The 27,210-nt window shown below is 29.2% G+C and overlaps 1 protein-coding gene across 1 annotated transcript in view; it reads right to left on the bottom strand.

Moving 5' to 3' along the window:
• Positions 1-547: 547 nt before the first annotated feature.
• chordc1b (cysteine and histidine-rich domain (CHORD) containing 1b) overlaps positions 548-27,210 on the bottom strand; it is an 89,655-nt gene continuing 62,992 nt past the window's right edge. The window contains exon 10 of the mRNA XM_065005007.1: positions 548-4,829. Coding sequence (XP_064861079.1) covers positions 4,653-4,829 — 177 coding nt within the window. The 3' untranslated portion in view covers positions 548-4,652. The remainder of the gene's footprint in view (positions 4,830-27,210) is intronic.

Here is a 27,210-nt window from a genome sequence, read left to right as displayed (position 1 = left end):
TTCAGACTGTAAAGGTGTTTCATGTATTCAGACTGTAAAGGTGTTTCATGTATTCAGACTGTAAAGGTGTTTCATGTATTCAGACTGTAAAGGTGTTTCATGTATTCAGACTGTAAAGGTGTTTCATGTATTCAGACTGTAAAGGTGTTTCATGTATTCAGACTGTAAAGGTGTTTCATGTATTCATGTATTCAGACTGTAAAGGTGTTTCATGTATTCAGACTGTAAAGGTGTTTCATGTATTCATGTATTCAGACTGTAAAGGTGTTTAATGTATTCAGACTGTAAAGGTGTTTCATGTATTCATGTATTCAGACTGTAAAGGTGTTTCATGTATTCAGACTGTAAAGGTGTTTCATGTATTCAGACTGTAAAGGTGTTTCATGTATTCAGACTGTAAAGGTGTTTCATGTATTCAGACTGTAAAGGTGTTTCAGACAAGGTCTCAAATGGCTCACAATTCCCTAATTGAATTTTTATTGAGAGATCACAGGTAGACCTGATTGACAGGGAAGTCCCGCTACAGAGGAATAGGGGGGGGGAAGAGTTCTGTTAGAATGTGTATTTATTGGTTTTAATGTGAAGGAACCAGGTAAACAACATCGTGTAGTAAAACAGGACATACTGGTCGTGTGTATAGAATTTGTATTTAAAATGGAAAACTTTATTTTTGGTACGGTTCAATGGATCCTAAAGCTTACAGCCTTTTACAGAGTTATTTAAATCAGATGGTAGAGATTATATAACAAATTAAACACATGGAACTCATGGAGTCATTCCCAACTCTATTACATCATATAGAAACACTGTACTTGTACACATCTGGGCTGTATTCATCAGTCACAATAGCTAAATGTTCTGTAACGGAACAACTGCATGTGTTATTTTGTTTTTGTTGTTCGGTGCCTCTATACATTATATGAAACATATTCAGGTATTCCGAAGTCTACGTCCAAGCATCAGATGGAATATACGGCTTCAACACACCAACATGAAGTGTTTCCTAATATTCAGATGAAGGCATAGTGAGTTCAGAGTCAGTCGGGTTATTTCATCACAGGTAGACCTGACTACAAAACGTTAAGCCCGTGGACTGAGATATCGCATCCCTATACACCTGCATTGCTTGCTGTTTGGGGTTTTAGGCTGGGTTTCTGTACAGCACTTTGAGATATCAGCTGATGTACGAAGGGCTATATAAATACATTTGATTTTATATCTGTCCCAATTATGGCGTCGAGAGCCTCAGTGGCGCTGCCCATGCCAACTCCATTTTGAAGTAGTTTATTTTTCTTCTTCGGTTTCTATGTTGGTAAACCAACTGAAAGGGTGCACACTGCCCCCTGCAGGGTGTTGTCTGAACAGGTTTAAAGACAAGGGTGGTGATTTACTGCCCCCTGCAGGGTGTTGTCTGAACAGGTTTAAAGACAAGGGTGGTGATTTACTGCCCCCTGGAGGGTGTTGTCTGAACAGGTTTAAAGACAAGGTTGGGGATTTACTGCCCCCTGGAGGGTGTTGTCTGAACAGGTTTAAAGACAAGGTTGGTGATTTACTGCCCCCTGGAGGGTGTTGTCTGAACAGGAATAAAGACAAGGGTGGTGATTTACTGCCCCCTGGAGGGTGTTGTCTGAACAGGAATAAAGACAAGGGTGGTGATTTACTGCCCCCTGGAGGGTGTTGTCTGAACAGGTTTAAAGGTTGGTGATTTACTGCCCTGCAGGGTGTTGTCTGAACAGGAATAAAGGTTGGGGATTTACTGCCCCCTGGAGGGTGTTGTCTGAACAGGAATAAAGGTTGGGGATTTACTGCCCTGGAGGGTGTTGTCTGAACAGGAATAAAGGTTGGGGATTTACTGCCCCCTGGAGGGTGTTGTCTGAACAGGAATAAAGGTTGGGGATTTACTGCCCTGGAGGGTGTTGTCTGAACAGGAATAAAGGTTGGGGATTTACTGCCCCTGGAGGGTGTTGTCTGAACAGGAATAAAGGTTGGGGATTTACTGCCCTGGAGGGTGTTGTCTGAACTGGCATGATGCCCCCTGGAGTTATGGAACGTTTCCTCACCAGTATAATGAATTGTCCCTCGTTGATGACCCGGATGGAATCATGTGATCCTTCTTTAACCCGTAGGAAGTCCCACCCAGTGGACTACTTCAAAACTGGTGTACGCCCCCAAAGGCCCTGTCCATGCTAAAACATCTCTATGGTTCCCCTCTGCGAGCTCAGACCCTGCGCTGCAGTGAGAAGGAAGGAGATTATGTGTGTGTGTGTGTGTGTGTGTGTTCAGGTCATGTTTGTTTTTAACACAAATGACAAGTACAGCAAGTCTTGAGCATTAACCTTTAGTATCCTGGAGCAATTTGGGTGAAGTTGCCCCTAGATGCTGATCTTGGGTCAGTTTAACATTTCCACCACTAAAATGGTTAAGATTAGGATTGAAGAAGAGGAATCTGATCTTAGATCTGTGCCTAGGGGGAAACGTCGCCGAGGCGCTCCTAACTACCAGAGTCTGGACAATACAACCATAATAATCTCAGCCTCTAGATGCTATATCTTTAACATTACATGCAAACTGTCCAGACAGAGATTTAAATATGACATGAAAACAGAGGTGGAATGCAGACAGATTTTCATTTAAAAACGCACCCTGATCCCCATCTTTCTGAGGGGTTAGGATAAGCAGAAGACACATTTCCGATGACTGAAAAAATAAAATGAACTAATTAGTATTATAAGTATTTAGTGGTCAGACCGTTGGGACTAGTAACCCAAAGATTGCAAGATTGAATCCCCCGAGCTGACAAGGTAAAAAAAATAATCTATAGTTCTGCCCACAGTTCCCCGGTAGGCCGTCATTGTAAATAAGAATTTGTTCTTAACTGACTTGCCCTAGTGTTATGGGATTTTTTTAATGAATAATGACTAAATGAGGTATTCGGCACTATAACTGGCAAGAAGTCTATCCTGTCTTTCTAGTAGTGTTAAATAATGTGTTCATTAGGAAGAGGTTATATGGCATGGACCTAGGAAGAAAGGAATGTATGTGGGGGTAGAAGGAGAACGGAGAGGGGCATTAACCTGTTGGAACAGGCCTGGATGTAAATCTGTGGAGATAAGAGAGGACAGGGAGGGCCCCTCCAGAGTTCTACTATCTGGGGGAGCCTGGAACTGTCAGCTGAGTAGTTATAAACTGTGGTGAGACTCATGAGAAAATCCCTATGTTGGTGTGCATGTATGTGCCTAGGTTAGGATGGTATAAAAGGAATGTATTTGTGTAAACTGCATTTGTGTAAACCTCTCACAAATAAATCTGGGATCGGATTAATTGTGAGCTGGGAATTCTGTCTGTTTTATTGAAGCCCAGAACGTTACAACCTAACAGACAGATAAAGATCATAGGAATTTATGAACATTAAGGACAAAATTACTTAACACCTAGTTAAATCATATTTTTGGGTCTCACTATAAACACTGGTCAAAAGTAGGGCACTATTTTTCATTCCCTATATAGTATATACTACTATACTACTTTATATTTAGAAAAATACTTATAATACTAATTAGTACATTTTATTTTTCAGTCAACGGAATCTATATATAGAGACTAGGGTGTCAGAGCCCAGTGTTCCCTGGTCTAAAGTAGTGCACTATATAGGGACTAGGGTGTCAGAGGGCCTGTGTACCCTGGTCTAAAGTAGTGCACTATATAGGGACTAGGGTGTCAGAGGGCCTGTGTACCCTGGTCTAAAGTAGTGCACTATATAGAGACTAGGGTGTCAGAGGGCCTGTGTACCCTGGTCTAAAGTAGTGCACTATATAGAGACTAGGGTGTCAGAGGGCCTGTGTACCCTGGTCTAAAGTAGTGCACTATATAGAGACTAGGGTGCCATTTGGGATACAGTAATACAGATAGATGATATGGATAAATGAGGAAATGTTTCTAGCATCTGATCCCATGCTATCAGTTGATATCAATCTCAGGATGTTGACCCTCAACACGGAGGTTAGAGGGTAGAGGGGAGGGGAGGCAAGGCAGGGGAAACTGTATGGCAGAGGTGGCATGATTGGTCCTACAGTACATGTGCTGCTTAGAGAGAGAAGTGGAGAGGTGAAAGAGAGAAACAGAGAAAGTGTCAGAGAGAGAGAGACAACGAGAGAGAGAGAGAGACAACGAGAGAGAGAGAGAGAGACAACGAGAGAGAGAGAGAGAGACAACGAGAGAGAGAGAGAGAGACAACGAGAGAGAGAGAGAGACAACGAGAGAGAGAGAGAGAGACAACGAGAGAGAGACAACGAGAGAGAGAGAGACAACGAGAGAGAGAGAGACAACGAGAGAGAGAGAGACAACGAGAGAGAGAGAGACAACGAGAGAGAGAGAGACAACGAGAGAGAGACAACAAGAGAGAGAGAGACAACGAGAGAGAGAGAGACAACGAGAGAGAGAGAGACAACGAGAGAGAGAGAGACAACGAGAGAGAGAGAGACAACGAGAGAGAGAGACAACGAGAGAGGTCGAGTGGAGACTAGTCAATGTTCCCATGAGTGCTATGTCGGACTACAATGTGCGGGTTGAGTTCTAGCAGACGGACATATACCAAACTGCCAATCAATCAATCAATCAATCAATCAATCAGTGCAGTCCTCTCATTGTCATCTTCAATCGAGCTCCTCATCGTCTTCACTATCACTCTCCTCCTCCTCTTTGTCCTCCTCTTTGGGAGGTGCGGGGGGCGGCAGGTCCAGTCGGGCCCAGGTCATGGGTTCAGACTTTCTCATTGCTACCTCTATTTTAGCTGCCATCATGTTGACCACACTCTTACTGACATCGATCACCTGGAGAGAGGAGTAGGAAGAGAGAAGAAGAGATGAGAGTAAAGGGCGCGTTAGAATGGATTCATACTGTATGAAAGGAAATCACCCTACATTTGAATAAAGCGTGTTAACATTGGGCTGGAATAAAGTCAGTATAGTAAAGTATAGACATAGTATAGTATATTAAAGACATAGTATAGTATAGACATAATATAGTATAGACATATTATAGTATAGACATAGTAAGTATAGTAAAGGCATAGTATAGTCATAGTATAGTATTTAAAAAAGTATAGTATAGACGTAGTATAGTATAGATAGTCATAGTATAGTATGGAAAAAGTATAGTATAGACATAGTAAGTATAGACATAGTATAGTATAGACATAGTAAGTATAGTATAGTAAGTATAGACATAGTATAGTATAGTATAGACATAGTATAGTATAGACATAGTAAGTATAGACATAGTATAGTATAGACATAGTATAGTATAGTAAATAGTATAGACATAGTATAGTATAGACATAGTAAGTATAGTCATAGTATAGTATAGACATAGTAAGTATAGACATAGTAAGTATAGACATAGTAAGTATAGACATAGTATAGTATAGACATAAAGTAGTATAGTATAGACATAGTATAGTATAGACATAGTATAGGCATAGTATAGTATAGACATAGTATAGTATAGACATAGTATAGTATAGACATAGTATAGTATAGACATAGTATAGTATAGACATAGTATAGTATAGACATAGTATAGTATAGTAAATAGTATAGTATAGACATAGTATAGTATAGACATAGTATAGTATAAACATAGTATAGTATAGACATAGTATAGTATAGACATAGTATAGTATAGACATAGTATAGTATAGTCATAGTATAGTATAGACATAGTAAGTATAGTAAATGCATAGTATAGTATAGTCATAGTATAGTATAGACATAGTATAGTATAGATATAGTAAGTATAGACATAGTATAGTATAGACATAGTATAGTATAGACATAGTAAGCATAGTATAGTATAGACATAGTATAGTACAGTATAGTAGTAAGTATAGTATAGACATAGTAATAGTATAGTATAAATGCATAGTATAGTAGTAAGCATAGTATAGACATAGTATAGTATAGTATAGTAGTATAGTATAGACATAGTATAGTATAGTATAGTAAGCATAGTATAGTATAGACATAGTATAGTATAGTATAGTACATAGTATAGACATAGTATAGTATAGACATAGTAAGCATAGTATAGTATAGACATAGTAAGCATAGTATAGTATAGACATAGTATAGTATAGACATAGTAAGACATAGTATAGTATAGATAGACATAGTATAGTATAGACATAGTAAGACATAGTATAGTATAGACATAGTAAGTATAGTATAGATAGACATAGTAAGTATAGTATAGACATAGTAAGTATAGTATAGACATAGTATAGTATAGACATAGTAAGTATAGACATAGTATAGTATAGACATAGTATAGTATAGACATAGTATAGTATAGTATAGTATAGACATAGTATAGTATAGACATAGTAAGCATAGTATAGTATAGACATAGTAAGCATAGTATAGTATAGTCATAGTATAGTATAGACATAGTATAGTATAGTATAGTAAGCATAGTATAGTATAGTACATAGTATAGTATAGACATAGTAAGTATAGACATAGTATAGTATAGTATAGACATAGTATATAGTATAGACATAGTAAGTATAGTATAGTATAGACATAGTATAGTATAGACATAGTATAGTATAGTATAGTACATAGTATAGTATAGACATAGTATAGTATAGACATAGTAAGCATAGTATAGTATAGACATAGTATAGTATAGACATAGTATAGTATAGACATAGTATAGTATAGACATAGTAAGTATAGACATAGTATAGACATAGTATAGTATAGACATAGTATAGTATAGACATAGTATAGTATAGACATAGTATAGACATAGTATAGACATAGTATAGTATAGACATAGTATATAGTATAGACATAGTATAGTATAGTATAGCATAGTACACATAGTAAGTATAGACATAGTAAGTATAGTAGTAGACATAGTATAGTATAGTATATAGACAGACTAGTATAGTATAGACATAGTATAGCATATAGACATAGTATAGTATAGATAGACATAGTATAGCATAGTATAGTATAGACATAGTAATAGTATAGACATAGTACATAGTAAGACATAGTAAGCATAGTAGTATAGTATAGACATAGTATAGTATAGACATAGTAAGTATAGACATAGTAAGCATAGTAAGACATAGTATAGTATAGACATAGTATAGTATAGACATAGTAAGTATAGACATAGTAAGTATAGACATAGTATAGTATAGACATAGTATAGTATAGACATAGTATAGTATAGACATAGTAAGTATAGTATAGTATAGACATAGTAAGCATAGACATAGTAAGCATAGTATAGTATAGACATAGTAAGCATAGTATAGTATAGACATAGTATAGTATAGACATAGTATAGACATAGTAAGTATAGACATAGTATAGTATAGTACATAGTATAGACATAGTATAGTATAGACATAGTATAGTATAGACATAGTAAGCATAGTATAGTATAGACATAGTAAGTATAGACATAGTATAGTATAGTAGTAGACATAGTATAGTATAGACATAGTAAGCATAGTATAGACATAGTATAGTATAGACATAGTATAGTATAGACATAGTAAGTATAGTATAGTATAGACATAGTAAGTATAGACATAGTATAGTATAGACATATAGTATAGTATAGCATAGTATAGTATAGACATAGTATAGTATAGACATAGTATAGTATAGTATAGACATAGTAAGCATAGTATAGACATAGTATAGTATAGTATAGTATAGTATAGACATAGTATAGTATAGTATAGACATAGTATAGTATAGACATAGTATAGTATAGACATAGTAAGCATAGTATAGTATAGACATAGTAAGTATAGACATAGTATATAGTATAGACATAGTATAGTATAGTACAGTATAGTACATAGTATAGACATAGTAAGCATAGTATAGTATAGACATAGTATAGTATAGACATAGTATAGTATAGACATAGTATAGTATAGACATAGTAAGTATAGTATAGTATAGACATAGTATAGTATAGACATAGTAAGTATAGACATAGTAAGTATAGTATAGTATAGACATAGTATAGTATAGTATAGACATAGTATAGTATAGACATAGTAAGCATAGTATAGTATAGACATAGTATAGTATAGACATAGTATAGCATAGTATAGTATAGACATAGTATAGTATAGACATAGTATAGTATAGACATAGTAAGCATAGACATAGTATAGTATAGACATAGTATAGACATAGTATAGTATAGTACATAGTAGTATAGTATAGTATAGTATAGAGCATAGTATAGTATAGACATAGTATAGACATAGTATAGTATAGACATAGTAAGCATAGTATAGTATAGACATAGTATAGTATAGACATAGTAGTATAGACATAGTATAGTATAGTACATAGTATAGACATAGTATAGTATAGACATAGTAAGCATAGTATAGTATAGACATAGTATAGTATAGTATAGTATAGACATAGTATAGTATAGTAAGTATAGTATAGTATAGTAAGCATAGTATAGTATAGACATAGTACATAGTATAGACATAGTATAGTATAGACATAGTATAGTATAGTAGTATAGACATAGTATAGTATAGACATAGTAAGCATAGTATAGTATAGACATAGTATAGACATAGTATAGTATAGTATAGTATAGACATAGTAAGTATAGACATAGTATAGTAATAGACATAGTAAGTATAGACATAGTATAGTATAGACATAGTAAGTATAGACATAGTATAGTATAGACATAGTAAGTATAGTAAGCATAGACATAGTATAGTATAGACATAGTATAGTATAGAAATAGTAAGCATAGTATAGTATAGTCATAGTAAGTATAGACATAGTATAGTAGTATAGACATAGTATAGTATAGACATAGTAAGCATAGTATAGTATAGACATAGTAAGTATAGACATAGTAAGTATAGACATAGTATAGTATAGACATAGTATAGTATAGTAAGCATAGACATAGTAAGTATAGACATAGTATAGTATAGACATAAACATAGTATAGTATAGACATAGTAAGCATAGTATAGTAAGCATAGTATAGTATAGACATAGTAAGCATAGTATAGTATAGACATAGTAAGTATAGTATAGTATAGACATAGTATAGTATAGACATAGTATAGTATAGACATAGTATAGTACATAGTACATAGTATAGACATAGTATAGTATAGACATAGTATAGTATAGTATAGACATAGTATAGTATAGACATAGTAAGCATAGTATAGACATAGTATAGTCATAGTAAGTATAGTATAGACATAGTATAGATATAGTAAGTATAGTATAGTATAGACATAGTAAGCATAGTATAGTATAGACATAGTAAGCATAGTATAGTATAGACATAGTATAGTATAGACATAGTAAGTATAGACATAGTATAGTATAGTATAGACATAGTAAGCATAGTATAGTATAGACATAGTATAGTATAGACATAGTATAGTATAGACATAGTATAGTATAGACATAGTAAGCATAGTATAGTATAGACATAGTAAGTATAGTATAGACATAGTAAGTATAGTATAGACATAGTAAGTATAGTATAGACATAGTATAGTATAGACATAGTAAGCATAGTATAGTATAGACATAGTATAGTATAGACATAGTATAGACATAGTATAGTATAGACATAGTATAGTATAGACATAGTAAGCATAGTATAGTATAGACATAGTATATAGTATAGACATAGTATAGTATAGACATAGTAAGCATAGTATAGTATAGTCATAGTATAGTATAGACATAGTATAGTATAGACATAGTAAGCATAGTATAGTATAGTATAGTCATAGTATAGTATAGACATAGTATAGTATAGACATAGTAAGCATAGTAAAGTAGTATAGTATAGTATAGTAAGTATAGACATAGTATAGTATAGACATAGTATAGTATAGTATAGTATAGTAAGCATAGACATAGTATAGTATAGACATAGTAAGCATAGTATAGTATAGACATAGTATAGTATAGACATAGTATAGTATAGACATAGTATAGACATAGTATAGTATATACATAGTATAGTATAGACATAGTAAGCATAGTATAGTATAGACATAGTAAGCATAGTATAGACATAGTATAGTATAGACATAGTAAGCATAGTATAGTATAGTCATAGTAAGTATAGACATAGTATAGTATAGACATAGTATAGTATAGACATAGTATAGTCATAGTATAGACATATAGTATAGACATAGTAAGTATAGTAAAGTAGTATAGTATAGTATAGTAAGTATAGTATATAGACATAGTATAGTATAGTAAGCATAGACATAGTAAGTATAGACATAGTATAGTATAGACATAGTAAGCATAGTATAGTATAGACATAGTAAGCATAGTATAATATAGACATAGCATAGTATAGTATAGACATAGTATAGTATAGAGATAGTATAGTATAGTAAGCATAGACATAGTAAGCATAGACATAGTATAGTATAGAAATAGTAAGCATAGTATAGTATAGTCATAGTAAGTATAGACATAGTATAGTATAGACATAGTAAGCATAGTATAGTAAGCATAGTATAGTATAGACATAGTAAGTATAGACATAGTAAGTATAGACATAGTATAGTATAGACATAGTATAGTATAGTAAGCATAGACATAGTAAGTATAGACATAGTATAGTATAGTAAGCATAAACATAGTATAGTATAGTATAGACATAGTAAGCATAGTATAGTAAGCATAGTATAGTATAGACATAGTAAGCATAGTATAAGTATAAGTATAGTATAGTATAGACATAGTATAGTATAGACATAGTAAGCATAGTATAGTATAGACATAGTAAGTATAGACATAGTATAGTATAGACATAGTATAGTATAGACATAGTATAGACATAGTATAGTATAGACATAGTATAGTATAGACATAGTAAGCATAGTATAGACATAGTATAGTCATAGTAAGTATAGTATAGACATAGTATAATATAGACATAGTAAGCATAATATAGTAGACATAGTAAGTATAGACATAGTAAGCATAGTATAGTATAGACATAGTAAGCATAGTATAGTATAGACATAGTATAGTATAGACATAGTATAGTATAGACATAGTATAGTATAGTATAGACATAGTAAGCATAGTATAGTATAGACATAGTATAGTATAGACATAGTATAGTATAGACATAGTATAGTATAGACATAGTAAGCATAGTATAGTATAGACATAGTATAGTATAGTATAGACATAGTAAGTATAGTATAGACATAGTAAGTATAGTATAGACATAGTATAGTATAGACATAGTAAGCATAGTATAGTATAGACATAGTATAGTATAGACATAGTATAGTATAGACATAGTATAGTATAGACATAGTAAGCATAGTATAGTATAGACATAGTAAGCATAGTATAGTATAGACATAGTATAGTATAGACATAGTAAGCATAGTATAGTATAGTCATAGTATAGTATAGACATAGTATAGTATAGACATAGTAAGCATAGTATAGACATAGTATAGTCAGAGTATAGTATAGACATAGTATAGTATAGACATAGTAAGCATAGTAAAGTAGTATAGTATAGTATAGTAAGTATAGACATAGTAAGTATAGACATAGTATAGACATAGTATAGTATAGTAAGCATAGACATAGTATAGTATAGACATAGTAAGCATAGTATAGTATAGACATAGTATAGTATAGTAAGTATAGACATAGTAAGTATAGACATAGTATAGACATAGTATAGTATAGTATAGTAAGCATAGACATAGTAAGTATAGACATAGTATAGTAGACATAGTATAGTAAAGACATAGTAAGCATAGTATAGTATAGACATAGTATAGTAAAGACATAGTAAGCATAGTATAGCATAGACATAGTAAGCATAGTATAGACAGAGTATAGTATAGACATAGTATAGTATAGACATAGTATAGTATAGACATAGTAAGTATAGACATAGTAAGCATAGTATAGACATAGTATAGTATAGACATAGTATAGTATAGACATAGTATAGTATAGTATAGTATAGACATAGTAAGTATAGACATAGTAAGCATAGTATAGACATAGTATAGTATATACATAGTATAGTATAGACATAGTATAGTATAGACATAGTATAGACATAGTATAGTATAGACATAGTATAGTATAGTATAGACATAGTATAGTATAGTATAGACATAGTATAGTATAGTAAGTATAGTATAAGTATAGACATAGTATAGTATAGTATAGTAAGCATAGACATAGTAAGTATAGACATAGTATAGTAAAGACATAGTATAGTAAAGACATAGTAAGCATAGTATAGTATAGACATAGTATAGTAAAGACATAGTAAGCATAGTATAGCATAGACATAGTAAGCATAGTATAGACAGAGTATAGTATAGACATAGTATAGTATAGACATAGTAGTATAGACATAGTAAGCATAGTATAGACATAGTATAGTATAGACATAGTATAGTATAGACATAGTATAGTATAGTATAGACATAGTAAGTATAGACATAGTAAGCATAGTATAGACATAGTATAGTATAGACATAGTATAGTATAGACATAGTATAGACATAGTATAGTATAGTATAGACATAGTATAGTATAGACATAGTATAGTATAGACATAGTATAGTATAGACATAGTAAGCATAGTATAGTATAGACATAGTAAGCATAGACATAGTAAGTATAGACATAGTATAGTATAGACATAGTAAGCATAGTATAGTATAGACATAGTAAGTATAGTATAGACATAGTATAGACATAGTAAGCATAGTATAGTATAGACATAGTAAGTATAGTATAGACATAGTAAGTATAGACATAGTAAGTATAGTAAAGGCATAGTATAGTATAAAAAAGTATAGTATAGACATAGTAAGCATAGTATAGTATAGACATAGTAAGCATAGTATAGTATAGACATAGTATAGTATAGACATAGTATAGACATAGTAAGCATAGTATAGACATAGTAAGTATAGTATAGTATAGACATAGTATAGTATAGACATAGTATAGTATAGACATAGTAAGTATAGTATAGTATAGACATAGTAAGTATAGTATAGACATAGTAAGCATAGTATAGTATATACATAGTAAGTATAGTATAGTATAGACATAGTAAGTATAGACATAGTATAGTATAGACATAGTAAGCATAGTATAGTAAGCATAGTATAGAATAGACATAGTATAGTATAGACATAGTATAGTATAGACATAGTATAGTATAGACATAGTATAGTATAGACATAGTATAGTAGACATAGTAAGCATAGTATAGTATAGACATAGTATAGTATAGACATAGTATAGTATAGACATAGTATAGTATAGACATAGTATAGTATAGACATAGTATAGTATAGTCATAGTATAGTATAGACATAGTATAGTATAGACATAGTAAGCATAGACATAGTATAGTCATAGTATAGACATAGTAAGCATAGTATAGTATAGGCATAGTATAGTATAGACATAGTAAGCATAGTATAGTATAGACATAGTATAGTATAGTCATAGTATAGTATAGACATAGTAAGCATAGTATAGTATAGACATAGTATAGTATAGACATAGTATAGTATAGACATAGTATAGTATAGACATAGTAAGCATAGACATAGTATAGACATAGTAAGCATAGTATAGTATAGACATAGTATAGTATAGTAAGTATAGACATAGTAAGCATAGACATAGTATAGACATAGTAAGCATAGACATAGTATAGACATAGTAAGCATAGTATAGTATAGACATAGTATAGTATAGTAAGTATAGACATAGTAAGTATAGACATAGTAAGCATAGTATAGTATAGACATAGTAAGCATAGTATAGACATAGTATAGTATAGACATAGTAAGCATAGTATAATATAGACATAGCATAGTATAGTATAGACATAGTATAGTATAGACATAGTATAGTATAGTAAGCATAGACATAGTAAGCATAGACATAGTATAGTATAGAAATAGTAAGCATAGTATAGTATAGTCATAGTAAGTATAGACATAGTATAGTATAGACATAGTAAGCATAGACATAGTAAGCATAGTATAGTATAGACATAGTAAGTATAGACATAGTAAGTATAGACATAGTATAGTATAGACATAGTATAGTATAGACATAGTATAGTATAGTAAGCATAGACATAGTAAGTATAGACATAGTATAGTATAGACATAGTATAGTATAGTAAGCATAAACATAGTAAGTATAGTATAGACATAGTAAGCATAGTATAGTAAGCATAGTATAGTAAGCATAGTATAGTATAGACATAGTAAGTATAGTATAGGCATAGTAAGTATAGTATAGTATAGACATAGTATAGTATAGACATAGTAAGCATAGTATAGTATAGACATAGTAAGTATAGACATAGTAAGCATAGTATAGTCATAGTATAGTATAGACATAGTAAGCATAGTATAGTATAGACATAGTATAGTATAGACATAGTATAGTAGACATAGTAAGCATAGTATAGTATAGACATAGTATAGTATAGACATAGTATAGTATAGACATAGTAAGTATAGTATAGACATAGTATAGTATAGACATAGTATAGTATAGACATAGTAAGTATAGTATAGACATAGTAAGCATAGTATAGTATAGACATAGTAAGTATAGTATAGTATAGACATAGTAAGTATAGTATAGTATAGACATAGTAAGTATAGACATAGTATAGTATAGACATAGTAAGCATAGTATAGTATAGACATAGTAAGCATAGTATAGAATAGACATAGTATAGTATAGACATAGTATAGACATAGTATAGTATAGACATAGTAAGCATTGAATAGTATAGACATAGTATAGTATAGACATAGTATAGACATAGTATAGTATAGTATAGACATAGTATAGTATAGTCATAGTATATACATAGTAAGCATAGTATAGTATAGACATAGTATAGTATAGACAAAGTATAGTATAGTCATAGTATAGACATAGTAAGCATAGACATAGTATAGTATAGACATAGTAAGCATAGTATAGTATAGACATAGTAAGCATAGTATAGTATAGACATAGTATAGTATAGACATAGTATAGTCATAGTATAGTATAGACATAGTAAGCATAGACATAGTATAGACATAGTAAGCATAGTATAGTATAGACATAGTATAGTAAGTATAGACATAGTAAGTATAGACATAGTAAGCATATTATAGTATAGACATAGTATAGTATAGACATAGTATAGTATAGTAAGCATAGACATAGTAAGTATAGACATAGTATAGTATAGACATAGTAAGCATAGTATAGTATAGACATAGTAAGCATAGTATAATATAGACATAGCATAGTATAGTATAGACATAGTATAGTATAGAGATAGTATAGTATAGTAAGCATAGACATAGTAAGCATAGACAGAGTATAGTATAGAAATAGTAAGCATAGTATAGTATAGTCATAGTAAGTATAGACATAGTATAGTATAGACATAGTAAGCATAGACATAGTAAGCATAGTATAGTATAGACATAGTAAGTATAGACATAGTAAGTATAGACATAGTATAGTATAGACATAGTAAGTATAGACATAGTATAGTATAGACATAGTATAGTATAGTAAGCATAAACATAGTAAGTATAGTATAGACATAGTAAGCATAGTATAGTAAGCATAGTATAGTATAGACATAGTAAGCATAGTATAGTATAGGCATAGTAAGTATACATAGTATAGACATAGTATAGTATAGACATAGTAAGCATAGTATAGTATACATAGTAAGTATAGACATAGTAAGCATAGTATAGTCATAGTATAGTATAGACATAGTATAGTATAGACATAGTATAGTATAGACATAGTATAGACATAGTAAGTATAGACATAGTAAGCATAGTATAGTATAGACATAGTATAGTATAGACATAGTATAGTATAGTATAGACATAGTATAGTATAGACATAGTAAGCATAGTATAGACATAGTATAGTCATAGTAAGTATAGTATAGACATAGTATAATATAGACATAGTAAGCATAATATAGTAGACATAGTAAGTATAGACATAGTAAGCATAGTATAGTATAGACATAGTAAGCATAGTATAGTATAGACATAGTATAGTATAGACATAGTATAGTATAGTATAGACATAGTATAGTATAGTATAGACATAGTAAGCATAGTATAGTATAGACATAGTATAGTATAGACATAGTATAGTATAGACATAGTATAGTATAGACATAGTAAGCATAGTATAGTATAGACATAGTAAGTATAGTATAGACATAGTAAGTATAGTATAGACATAGTAAGTATAGTATAGACATAGTATAGTATAGACATAGTAAGCATAGTATAGTATAGACATAGTATAGTATAGACATAGTATAGACATAGTATAGTATAGACATAGTATAGTATAGACATAGTAAGCATAGTATAGTATAGACATAGTAAGCATAGTATAGTATAGACATAGTATAGTATAGACATAGTATAGTATAGACATAGTAAGCATAGTATAGTATAGTCATAGTATAGTATAGACATAGTATAGTATAGACATAGTAAGCATAGTATAGTATAGACATAGTATAGTCAGAGTATAGTATAGACATAGTATAGTATAGACATAGTAAGCATAGTAAAGTAGTATAGTATAGTATAGTAAGTATAGACATAGTAAGTATAGACATAGTATAGACATAGTATAGTAAGCATAGACATAGTATAGTATAGACATAGTAAGCATAGTATAGTATAGACATAGTATAGTATAGTAAGTATAGACATAGTAAGTATAGACATAGTATAGACATAGTATAGTATAGTATAGTAAGCATAGACATAGTAAGTATAGACATAGTATAGTAAAGACATAGTATAGTAAAGACATAGTAAGCATAGTATAGTATAGACATAGTATAGTAAAGACATAGTAAGCATAGTATAGCATAGACATAGTAAGCATAGTATAGACAGAGTATAGTATAGACATAGTATAGTATAGACATAGTAAGTATAGACATAGTAAGCATAGTATAGACATAGTATAGTATAGACATAGTATAGTATAGACATAGTATAGTATAGTATAGACATAGTAAGTATAGACATAGTAAGCATAGTATAGACATAGTATAGTATATACATAGTATAGTATAGACATAGTATAGTATAGACATAGTATAGACATAGTATAGTATAGTATAGACATAGTATAGTATAGACATAGTATAGTATAGACATAGTATAGTATAGACATAGTAAGCATAGTATAGTATAGACATAGTAAGCATAGACATAGTAAGTATAGACATAGTATAGTATAGACATAGTAAGCATAGTATAGTATAGACATAGTAAGTATAGTATAGACATAGTATAGACATAGTAAGCATAGTATAGTATAGACATAGTAAGTATAGTATAGACATAGTAAGTATAGACATAGTAAGTATAGTAAAGGCATAGTATAGTATAAAAAAGTATAGTATAGACATAGTAAGCATAGTATAGTATAGACATAGTATAGACATAGTAAGCATAGTATAGTATAGACATAGTATAGTATAGACATAGTATAGTATAGACATAGTAAGCATAGTATAGTATAGACATAGTATAGTATAGACATAGTATAGTATAGACATAGTAAGCATAGTATAGTATAGACATAGTATAGACATAGTAAGCATAGACATAGTATAGTACAGACATAGTAAGCATAGACATAATAAGTATAGTATAGACATAGTAAGCATAGTATAGTATAGACATAGTATAGTATAGACATAGTATAGTATAGACATAGTATAGTATAGTCATAGTATAGTATAAAAAAAGTATAGTATAGACATTGACTATACTATACTATGTCTATACTATACTTTTTTTATACTATACTATGACTATATTATGTCTATACTATACTATGTCTATACTATGCATGTCTATACTATACCATGTCTATACTTATATGTCTATCATATATGACTATACATACTTAGTATAGTATAGACATAGTAAGTATAGACATAGTAAGTATAGACATAGTATAGTATAAACATAGTAAGCATAGTAAAGTATAGACATAGTATAGACATAGTAAGTATAGTATAGACATAGTAAGCATAGTATAGTATAGACATAGTAAGCATAGTATAGTATAGGCATAGTATAGTATAGACATAGTAAGCATAGACATAGTATAGTATAGACATAGTATAGACATAGTATAGTATAGTATAGACATAGTATAGACATAGTATAGTATAGACATAGTAAGCATAGTATAGTCATAGTATAGTATAAAAAAAGTATAGTATAGACATAGTATAGTATAGACATAGTATAGTATAGTCATAGTATAGACATATAGTATAGACATAGTAAGTATAGTAAAGGATTAGTATAGTCATAGTATAGTATAAAAAAGTATAGTATAGACATAGTATAGTATAGACATAGTATAGTATAGTCATAGTATAGTATAGACATAGTAAGTATAGACATAGTAAGCATAGTATAGTATAGACATAGTATAGTATAGACATAGTATAGTATAGACATAGTAAGTATAGACATAGTAAGCATAGTATAGTATATACATAGTAAGTATAGACATAGTATAGTATAGACATAGTAAGTATAGACATAGTAAGCATAGTATAGTATATACATAGTAAGTATAGTAAAGGCATAGTATAGTCATAGTATAGTATAGACATAGTAAGTATAGACATAGTAAGTATAGACATAGTATAGTATAGACATAGTAAGCATAGTATAGTATAGGCATAGTATAGTCATAGTATAGTATAAAAAAGTATAGTATAGTATAGACATAGTATAGTATAGACATAGTAAGTATAGACATATTATAGTATAGACATAGTAAGCATAGTATAATATAGACATAGTATAGACATACTAAGTATAGACATAGTAAGCATAGTATAGTATAGACATAGTATAGTATAGACATAGTAAGTATAGACATAGTATAGTATAGACATAGTATAGTATAGACATAGTATAGTATAGACATAGTATAGTATAGACATATTATAGTATAGACATAGTAAGCATAGTATAATATAGACATAGTATAGACATACTAAGTATAGACATAGTAAGTATAGTATAGACATAGTAAGCATAGTATAGACATAGTAAGTATAGTATAGACATAGTATAGTATAGACATAGTAAGCATAGTATAGTATAGACATAGTATAGTATAGACATAGTATAGTATAGACATAGTATAGACATAGTATAGTATAGTATAGACATAGTATAGTATAGACATAGTATAGTATAGACATAGTATAGTATAGACATAGTAAGCATAGTATAGTATAGACATAGTAAGCATAGACATAGTAAGTATAGACATAGTATAGTATAGACATAGTAAGCATAGTATAGTATAGACATAGTAAGTATAGTATAGACATAGTATAGACATAGTAAGCATAGTATAGTATAGACATAGTAAGTATAGTATAGACATAGTAAGTATAGACATAGTAAGTATAGTAAAGGCATAGTATAGTATAAAAAAGTATAGTATAGACATAGTAAGCATAGTATAGTATAGACATAGTATAGACATAGTAAGCATAGTATAGTATAGACATAGTATAGTATAGACATAGTATAGACATAGTAAGCATAGTATAGACATAGTAAGTATAGTATAGTATAGACATAGTATAGTATAGACATAGTATAGTATAGACATAGTAAGTATAGTATAGTATAGACATAGTAAGTATAGTATAGACATAGTAAGCATAGTATAGTATAGTATAGACATAGTAAGTATAGACATAGTATAGTATAGACATAGTAAGCATAGTATAGTATAGACATAGTAAGCATAGTATAGAATAGACATAGTATAGTATAGACATAGTATAGTATAGACATAGTATAGTATAGACATAGTATAGTATAGACATAGTATAGTAGACATAGTAAGCATAGTATAGTATAGACATAGTATAGTATAGACATAGTATAGTATAGACATAGTATAGTATAGACATAGTATAGTATAGACATAGTATAGTATAGTCATAGTATAGTATAGACATAGTATAGTATAGACATAGTAAGCATAGACATAGTATAGTCACAGTATAGACATAGTAAGCATAGTATAGTATAGGCATAGTATAGTATAGACATAGTAAGCATAGTATAGTATAGACATAGTATAGTATAGTCATAGACATAGTATAGTATAGACATAGTAAGCATAGTATAGTATAGACATAGTATAGTATAGACATAGTATAGTATAGACATAGTATAGTATAGACATAGTAAGCATAGACATAGTATAGACATAGTAAGCATAGTATAGTATAGACATAGTATAGTATAGTAAGTATAGACATAGTAAGCATAGACATAGTATAGACATAGTAAGCATAGACATAGTATAGACATAGTAAGCATAGTATAGTATAGACATAGTATAGTATAGTAAGTATAGACATAGTAAGTATAGACATAGTAAGCATAGTATAGTATAGACATAGTAAGCATAGTATAGACATAGTATAGTATAGACATAGTAAGCATAGAATAATATAGACATAGCATAGTATAGTATAGACATAGTATAGTATACAGACATAGTATAGTATAGTAAGCATAGACATAGTAAGCATAGACATAGTATAGTATAGAAATAGTAAGCATAGTATAGTATAGACATAGTAAGTATAGACATAGTATTCCATAGACATAGTATAGTATAGACATAGTATAGTATAGACATAGTATAGTATAGTAAGCATAGACATAGTAAGTATAGACATAGTATAGTATAGACATAGTATAGTATAGTAAGCATAAACATAGTAAGTATAGTATAGACATAGTAAGCATAGTATAGTAAGCATAGTATAGTAAGCATAGTATAGTATAGACATAGTAAGTATAGTATAGGCATAGTAAGTATAGTATAGTATAGTATAGACATAGTATAGTATAGACATAGTAAGCATAGTATAGTATAGACATAGTAAGTATAACATAGTAAGCATAGTATAGTCATAGTATAGTATAGACATAGTAAGCATAGTATAGTATAGACATAGTATAGTATAGACATAGTATAGTAGACATAGTAAGCATAGTATAGTATAGACATAGTATAGTATAGACATAGTATAGTATAGACATAGTAAGTATAGTATAGACATAGTATAGTATAGACATAGTAAGTATAGTATAGACATAGTAAGCATAGTATAGTATAGACATAGTAAGTATAGTATAGTATAGACATAGTAAGTATAGTATAGTATAGACATAGTAAGTATAGACATAGTATAGTATAGACATAGTAAGCATAGTATAGTATAGACATAGTAAGCATAGTATAGAATAGACATAGTATAGTATAGACATAGTATAGTATAGACATAGTATAGTATAGCCATAGTAAGCATTGAATAGTATAGACATAGTATAGTATAGACATAGTATAGACATAGTATAGTATAGCATAGACATAGTATAGTATAGTCATAGTATATACATAGTAAGCATAGTATAGTATAGACATAGTATAGTATAGACAAAGTATAGTATAGTCATAGTATAGACATAGTAAGCATAGACATAGTATAGTATAGACATAGTAAGCATAGTATAGTATAGACATAGTATAGTATAGACATAGTATAGTCATAGTATAGTATAGACATAGTAAGCATAGACATAGTATAGACATAGTAAGCATAGTATAGTATAGACATAGTATAGTAAGTATAGACATAGTAAGTATAGACATAGTAAGCATAGTATAGTATAGACATAGTATAGTATAGACATAGTATAGTATAGTAAGCATAGACATAGTAAGCATAGTATAATATAGACATAGCATAGTATAGTATAGACATAGTATAGTATAGAGATAGTATAGTATAGTAAGCATAGACATAGTAAGCATAGACATAGTATAGTATAGAAATAGTAAGCATAGTATAGTATAGTCATAGTAAGTATAGACATAGTATAGTATAGACATAGTAAGCATAGACATAGTAAGCATAGTATAGTATAGACATAGTAAGTATAGACATAGTAAGTATAGACATAGTATAGTATAGACATAGTAAGTATAGACATAGTATAGTATAGACATAGTATAGTATAGTAAGCATAAACATAGTAAGTATAGTATAGACATAGTAAGCATAGTATAGTAAGCATAGTATAGTATAGACATAGTAAGCATAGTATAGTATAGGCATAGTAAGTATAGTATAGTATAGACATAGTAAGTATAGACATAGTAAGCATAGTATAGTCATAGTATAGTATAGACATAGTATAGTATAGACATAGTATAGTATAGACATAGTATAGACATAGTAAGTATAGACATAGTAAGCATAGTATAGTATAGACATAGTATAGTATAGACATAGTATAGTATAGTATAGACATAGTATAGTATAGACATAGTAAGCATAGTATAGACATAGTATAGTCATAGTAAGTATAGTATAGACATAGTATAATATAGACATAGTAAGCATAATATAGTAGACATAGTAAGTATAGACATAGTAAGCATAGTATAGTATAGACATAGTAAGCATAGTATAGTATAGACATAGTATAGTATAGACATAGTATAGTATAGTATAGACATAGTATAGTATAGTATAGACATAGTAAGCATAGTATAGTATAGACATAGTATAGTATAGACATAGTATAGTATAGACATAGTATAGTATAGACATAGTAAGCATAGTATAGTATAGACATAGTAAGTATAGTATAGACATAGTAAGTATAGTATAGACATAGTAAGTATAGTATAGACATAGTATAGTATAGACATAGTAAGCATAGTATAGTATAGACATAGTATAGTATAGACATAGTATAGACATAGTATAGTATAGACATAGTAAGCATAGTATAGTATAGACATAGTAAGCATAGTATAGTATAGACATAGTATAGTATAGACATAGTATAGTATAGACATAGTAAGCATAGTATAGTATAGTCATAGTATAGTATAGACATAGTATAGTATAGACATAGTAAGCATAGTATAGTATAGACATAGTATAGTCAGAGTATAGTATAGACATAGTATAGTATAGACATAGTAAGCATAGTAAAGTAGTATAGTATAGTATAGTAAGTATAGACATAGTAAGTATAGACATAGTATAGACATAGTATAGTAAGCATAGACATAGTATAGTATAGACATAGTAAGCATAGTATAGTATAGACATAGTATAGTATAGTAAGTATAGACATAGTAAGTATAGACATAGTATAGACATAGTATAGTATAGTATAGTAAGCATAGACATAGTAAGTATAGACATAGTATAGTAAAGACATGGTATAGTAAAGACATAGTAAGCATAGTATAGTATAGACATAGTATAGAAAGACATAGTAAGCATAGTATAGCATAGACATAGTAAGCATAGTATAGACAGAGTATAGTATAGACATAGTATAGTATAGACATAGTAAGTATAGACATAGTAAGCATAGTATAGACATAGTATAGTATAGACATAGTATAGTATAGACATAGTATAGTATAGACATAGTAAGTATAGACATAGTAAGTATAGTATAGACATAGTATAGTATAGACATAGTATAGTATAGACATAGTATAGTATAGACATAGTATAGTATAGACATAGTATAGTATAGACATAGTATAGTATAGACATAGTATAGTATAGACATAGTAAGCATAGTATAGTATAGACATAGTAAGCATAGACATAATAAGTTAAGACATAGTATAGTATAGACATAGTAAGCATAGTATAGTATAGACATAGTAAGTATAGTATAGACATAGTATAGACATAGTAAGCATAGTATAGTATAGACATAGTAAGTATAGTATAGACATAGTAAGTATAGACATAGTAAGTATAGTAAAGGCATAGTATAGTATAAAAAAGTATAGTATAGACATAGTAAGCATAGTATAGTATAGACATAGTATAGACATAGTAAGCATAGTATAGTATAGACATAGTATAGTATAGACATAGTATAGTATAGACATAGTAAGCATAGTATAGTATAGACATAGTATAGTATAGACATAGTATAGTATAGACATAGTAAGCATAGTATAGTATAGACATAGTATAGTATAGACATAGTAAGCATAGACATAGTATAGTATAGACATAGTAAGCATAGACATAATAAGTATAGTATAGACATAGTAAGCATAGTATAGTATAGACATAGTATAGTATAGACATAGTATAGTATAGACATAGTATAGTATAGTCATAGTATAGTATAAAAAAGTATAGTATAGACATTGACTATACTATACTATGTCTATACTATACTTTTTTTTATACCTATGACTATATTATGTCTATACTATAATGTCTATACTATGCCACTATGTCTATACTATACTTACTGTCTATATTACATGTCTATACTATACCATGACATACTATACTTAGTATAGTATAGACATAGTAAGTATAGACATAGTAAGTATAGACATAGTATAGTATAAACATAGTAAGCATAGTAAAGTATAGACATAGTATAGACATAGTAAGTATAGTATAGACATAGTAAGCATAGTATAGTATAGACATAGTAAGCATAGTATAGTATAGGCATAGTATAGTATAGACATAGTAAGCATAGACATAGTATAGTATAGACATAGTATAGACATAGTATAGTATAGTATAGACATAGTATAGTATAGTATAGACATAGTATAGTATAGACATAGTAAGCATAGTATAGTCATAGTATAGTATAAAAAAAGTATAGTATAGACATAGTATAGTATAGACATAGTATAGTATAGTCATAGTATAGACATATAGTATAGACATAGTAAGTATAGTAAAGGATTAGTATAGTCATAGTATAGTATAAAAAAGTATAGTATAGACATAGTATAGTATAGACATAGTATAGTATAGTCATAGTATAGTATAGACATAGTAAGTATAGACATAGTAAGCATAGTATAGTATAGACATAGTATAGTATAGACATAGTATAGTATAGACATAGTAAGTATAGACATAGTAAGCATAGTATAGTATATACATAGTAAGTATAGACATAGTATAGTATAGACATAGTAAGTATAGACATAGTAAGCATAGTATAGTATATACATAGTAAGTATAGTAAAGGCATAGTATAGTCATAGTATAGTATAGACATAGTAAGTATAGACATAGTAAGTATAGACATAGTATAGTATAGACATAGTAAGCATAGTATAGTATAGGCATAGTATAGTCATAGTATAGTATAAAAAAGTATAGTATAGACATAGTATAGTATAGACATAGTATAGTATAGACATAGTAAGTATAGACATATTATAGTATAGACATAGTAAGCATAGTATAATATAGACATAGTATAGACATACTAAGTATAGACATAGTAAGCATAGTATAGTATAGACATAGTAAGTATAGACATATTATAGTATAGACATAGTATAGTATAGACATAGTATAGTATAGACATATTATAGTATAGACATAGTAAGCATAGTATAATATAGACATAGTATAGACATACTAAGTATAGACATAGTAAGTGTAGTATAGACATAGTAAGTGTAGTATAGATATAGTATTATTGCAGTAATAGTATAGACATAGTATGGTATAGACATATAGTTGTTAGTATAGTATAGACATATAGTATTATAAAATGAATAGTTAAGTAGTTAAAATAGTTCAAATTAAGTGTAGTATAGATGTATAGTAGTAATAGTAAGTATAGTATAGACATAGGAAGTATAGCATAGACATAGTATAGATGTAGATGTACAGATGTATAGTAATAGTAAGTGTAGTACAGATGTATAGTAGTAATAAGTGTAGTATAGATGTATTATAGTAATAGTAAGTGTAGTATAGATGTAGAGTAGTAAGTATAGTATAGACATAATAAGTATAGTAGACATACTATTATAGTAGTAATAGTAGATATAGTATAGACATATAGTTAAGTATAGTATATACTTATTGTATTATAATAGTAATAGCACATTTTGTATAGATGTATAGTAGTAATAGTAAATGTAGTATAGACAAAAAGTATTATAGTAGTATAGACATATAGTAGTAATAGTAAGTATAGTATAGATGTATAGTATTATAGTAGTAATAGCACGTATAGTAAAGATGTATAGTATTATAATACTAGTAAGTATAGTACAGATGTATAGTATTATAGTAATAGTAAGTATAGTATAGACGTATAGTAGTAATAGTAAATGTAGTATAGATGTATAGTATTATAGTAGTAGTTGTAGTAGCAGTAAGTGTAGTATAGACGTATAGTATTATAGTAATATTACATATAGTATAGATGTATACTATCATAATAGTAATAAGTGTAGTATAGACGTATGGTAGTAATAGCAAGTATAGTATAGACATATAGTAGTAATAGTAAATATAGTATAGACTGAGTATTATAGTAGCAATGGTAAGTATAGTACAGACATATAGTATTATAGTAAGTATAGTATAGACGTATAGTAGTAGTAGTTAGTATAGTCATATAGTATTATAGTAATAGTAGTAAGTATAGTATAGACGTATAGTTGTAGTATAGACAAATAGTATTATAGTAGTAGTAGTAAGTACAGTAGTATAGACAATAGTATAGTATTAGTATTAAGTACAGTGTAGTAGTAATAGTAAGTGTAGTATAGACAAACAGTATTATAGTAGTAGTAGTAGTATTAAGTACAGTGTAGTAGTAATAGTAAGTGTAGTATAGACAAACAGTATTATAGTAGTAGTAGTAAGTATAGTATAGTAGTAAAAGTAAGTGTAGTATAGACAAATAGTATTAGTAGTAGTAGTAGTAAGTATAGTATAGTAGTAATAGTAAGTGTAGTATAGACAAACAGTATTATAGTAGTAAGTATAGTATAGTAGTAATAGTAAGTGTAGTATAGACAAATAGTATTAGTAGTAGTAGTAAGTACAGTAGTAATAGTAAGTGTAGTATAGACAAATAGTATTATAGTAGTAAGTATAGTATGGTAGTAATAGTAAGTATAGTATAGACCAGCGTTTCCCAAACTCGGTCCT

Source organism: Oncorhynchus nerka, linkage group LG19 (genome assembly GCF_034236695.1).
Source record: "Oncorhynchus nerka isolate Pitt River linkage group LG19, Oner_Uvic_2.0, whole genome shotgun sequence".
Classification (NCBI taxonomy): domain Eukaryota; kingdom Metazoa; phylum Chordata; class Actinopteri; order Salmoniformes; family Salmonidae; genus Oncorhynchus; species Oncorhynchus nerka.
This window is presented reverse-complemented; position numbering and strand designations above follow the sequence as displayed.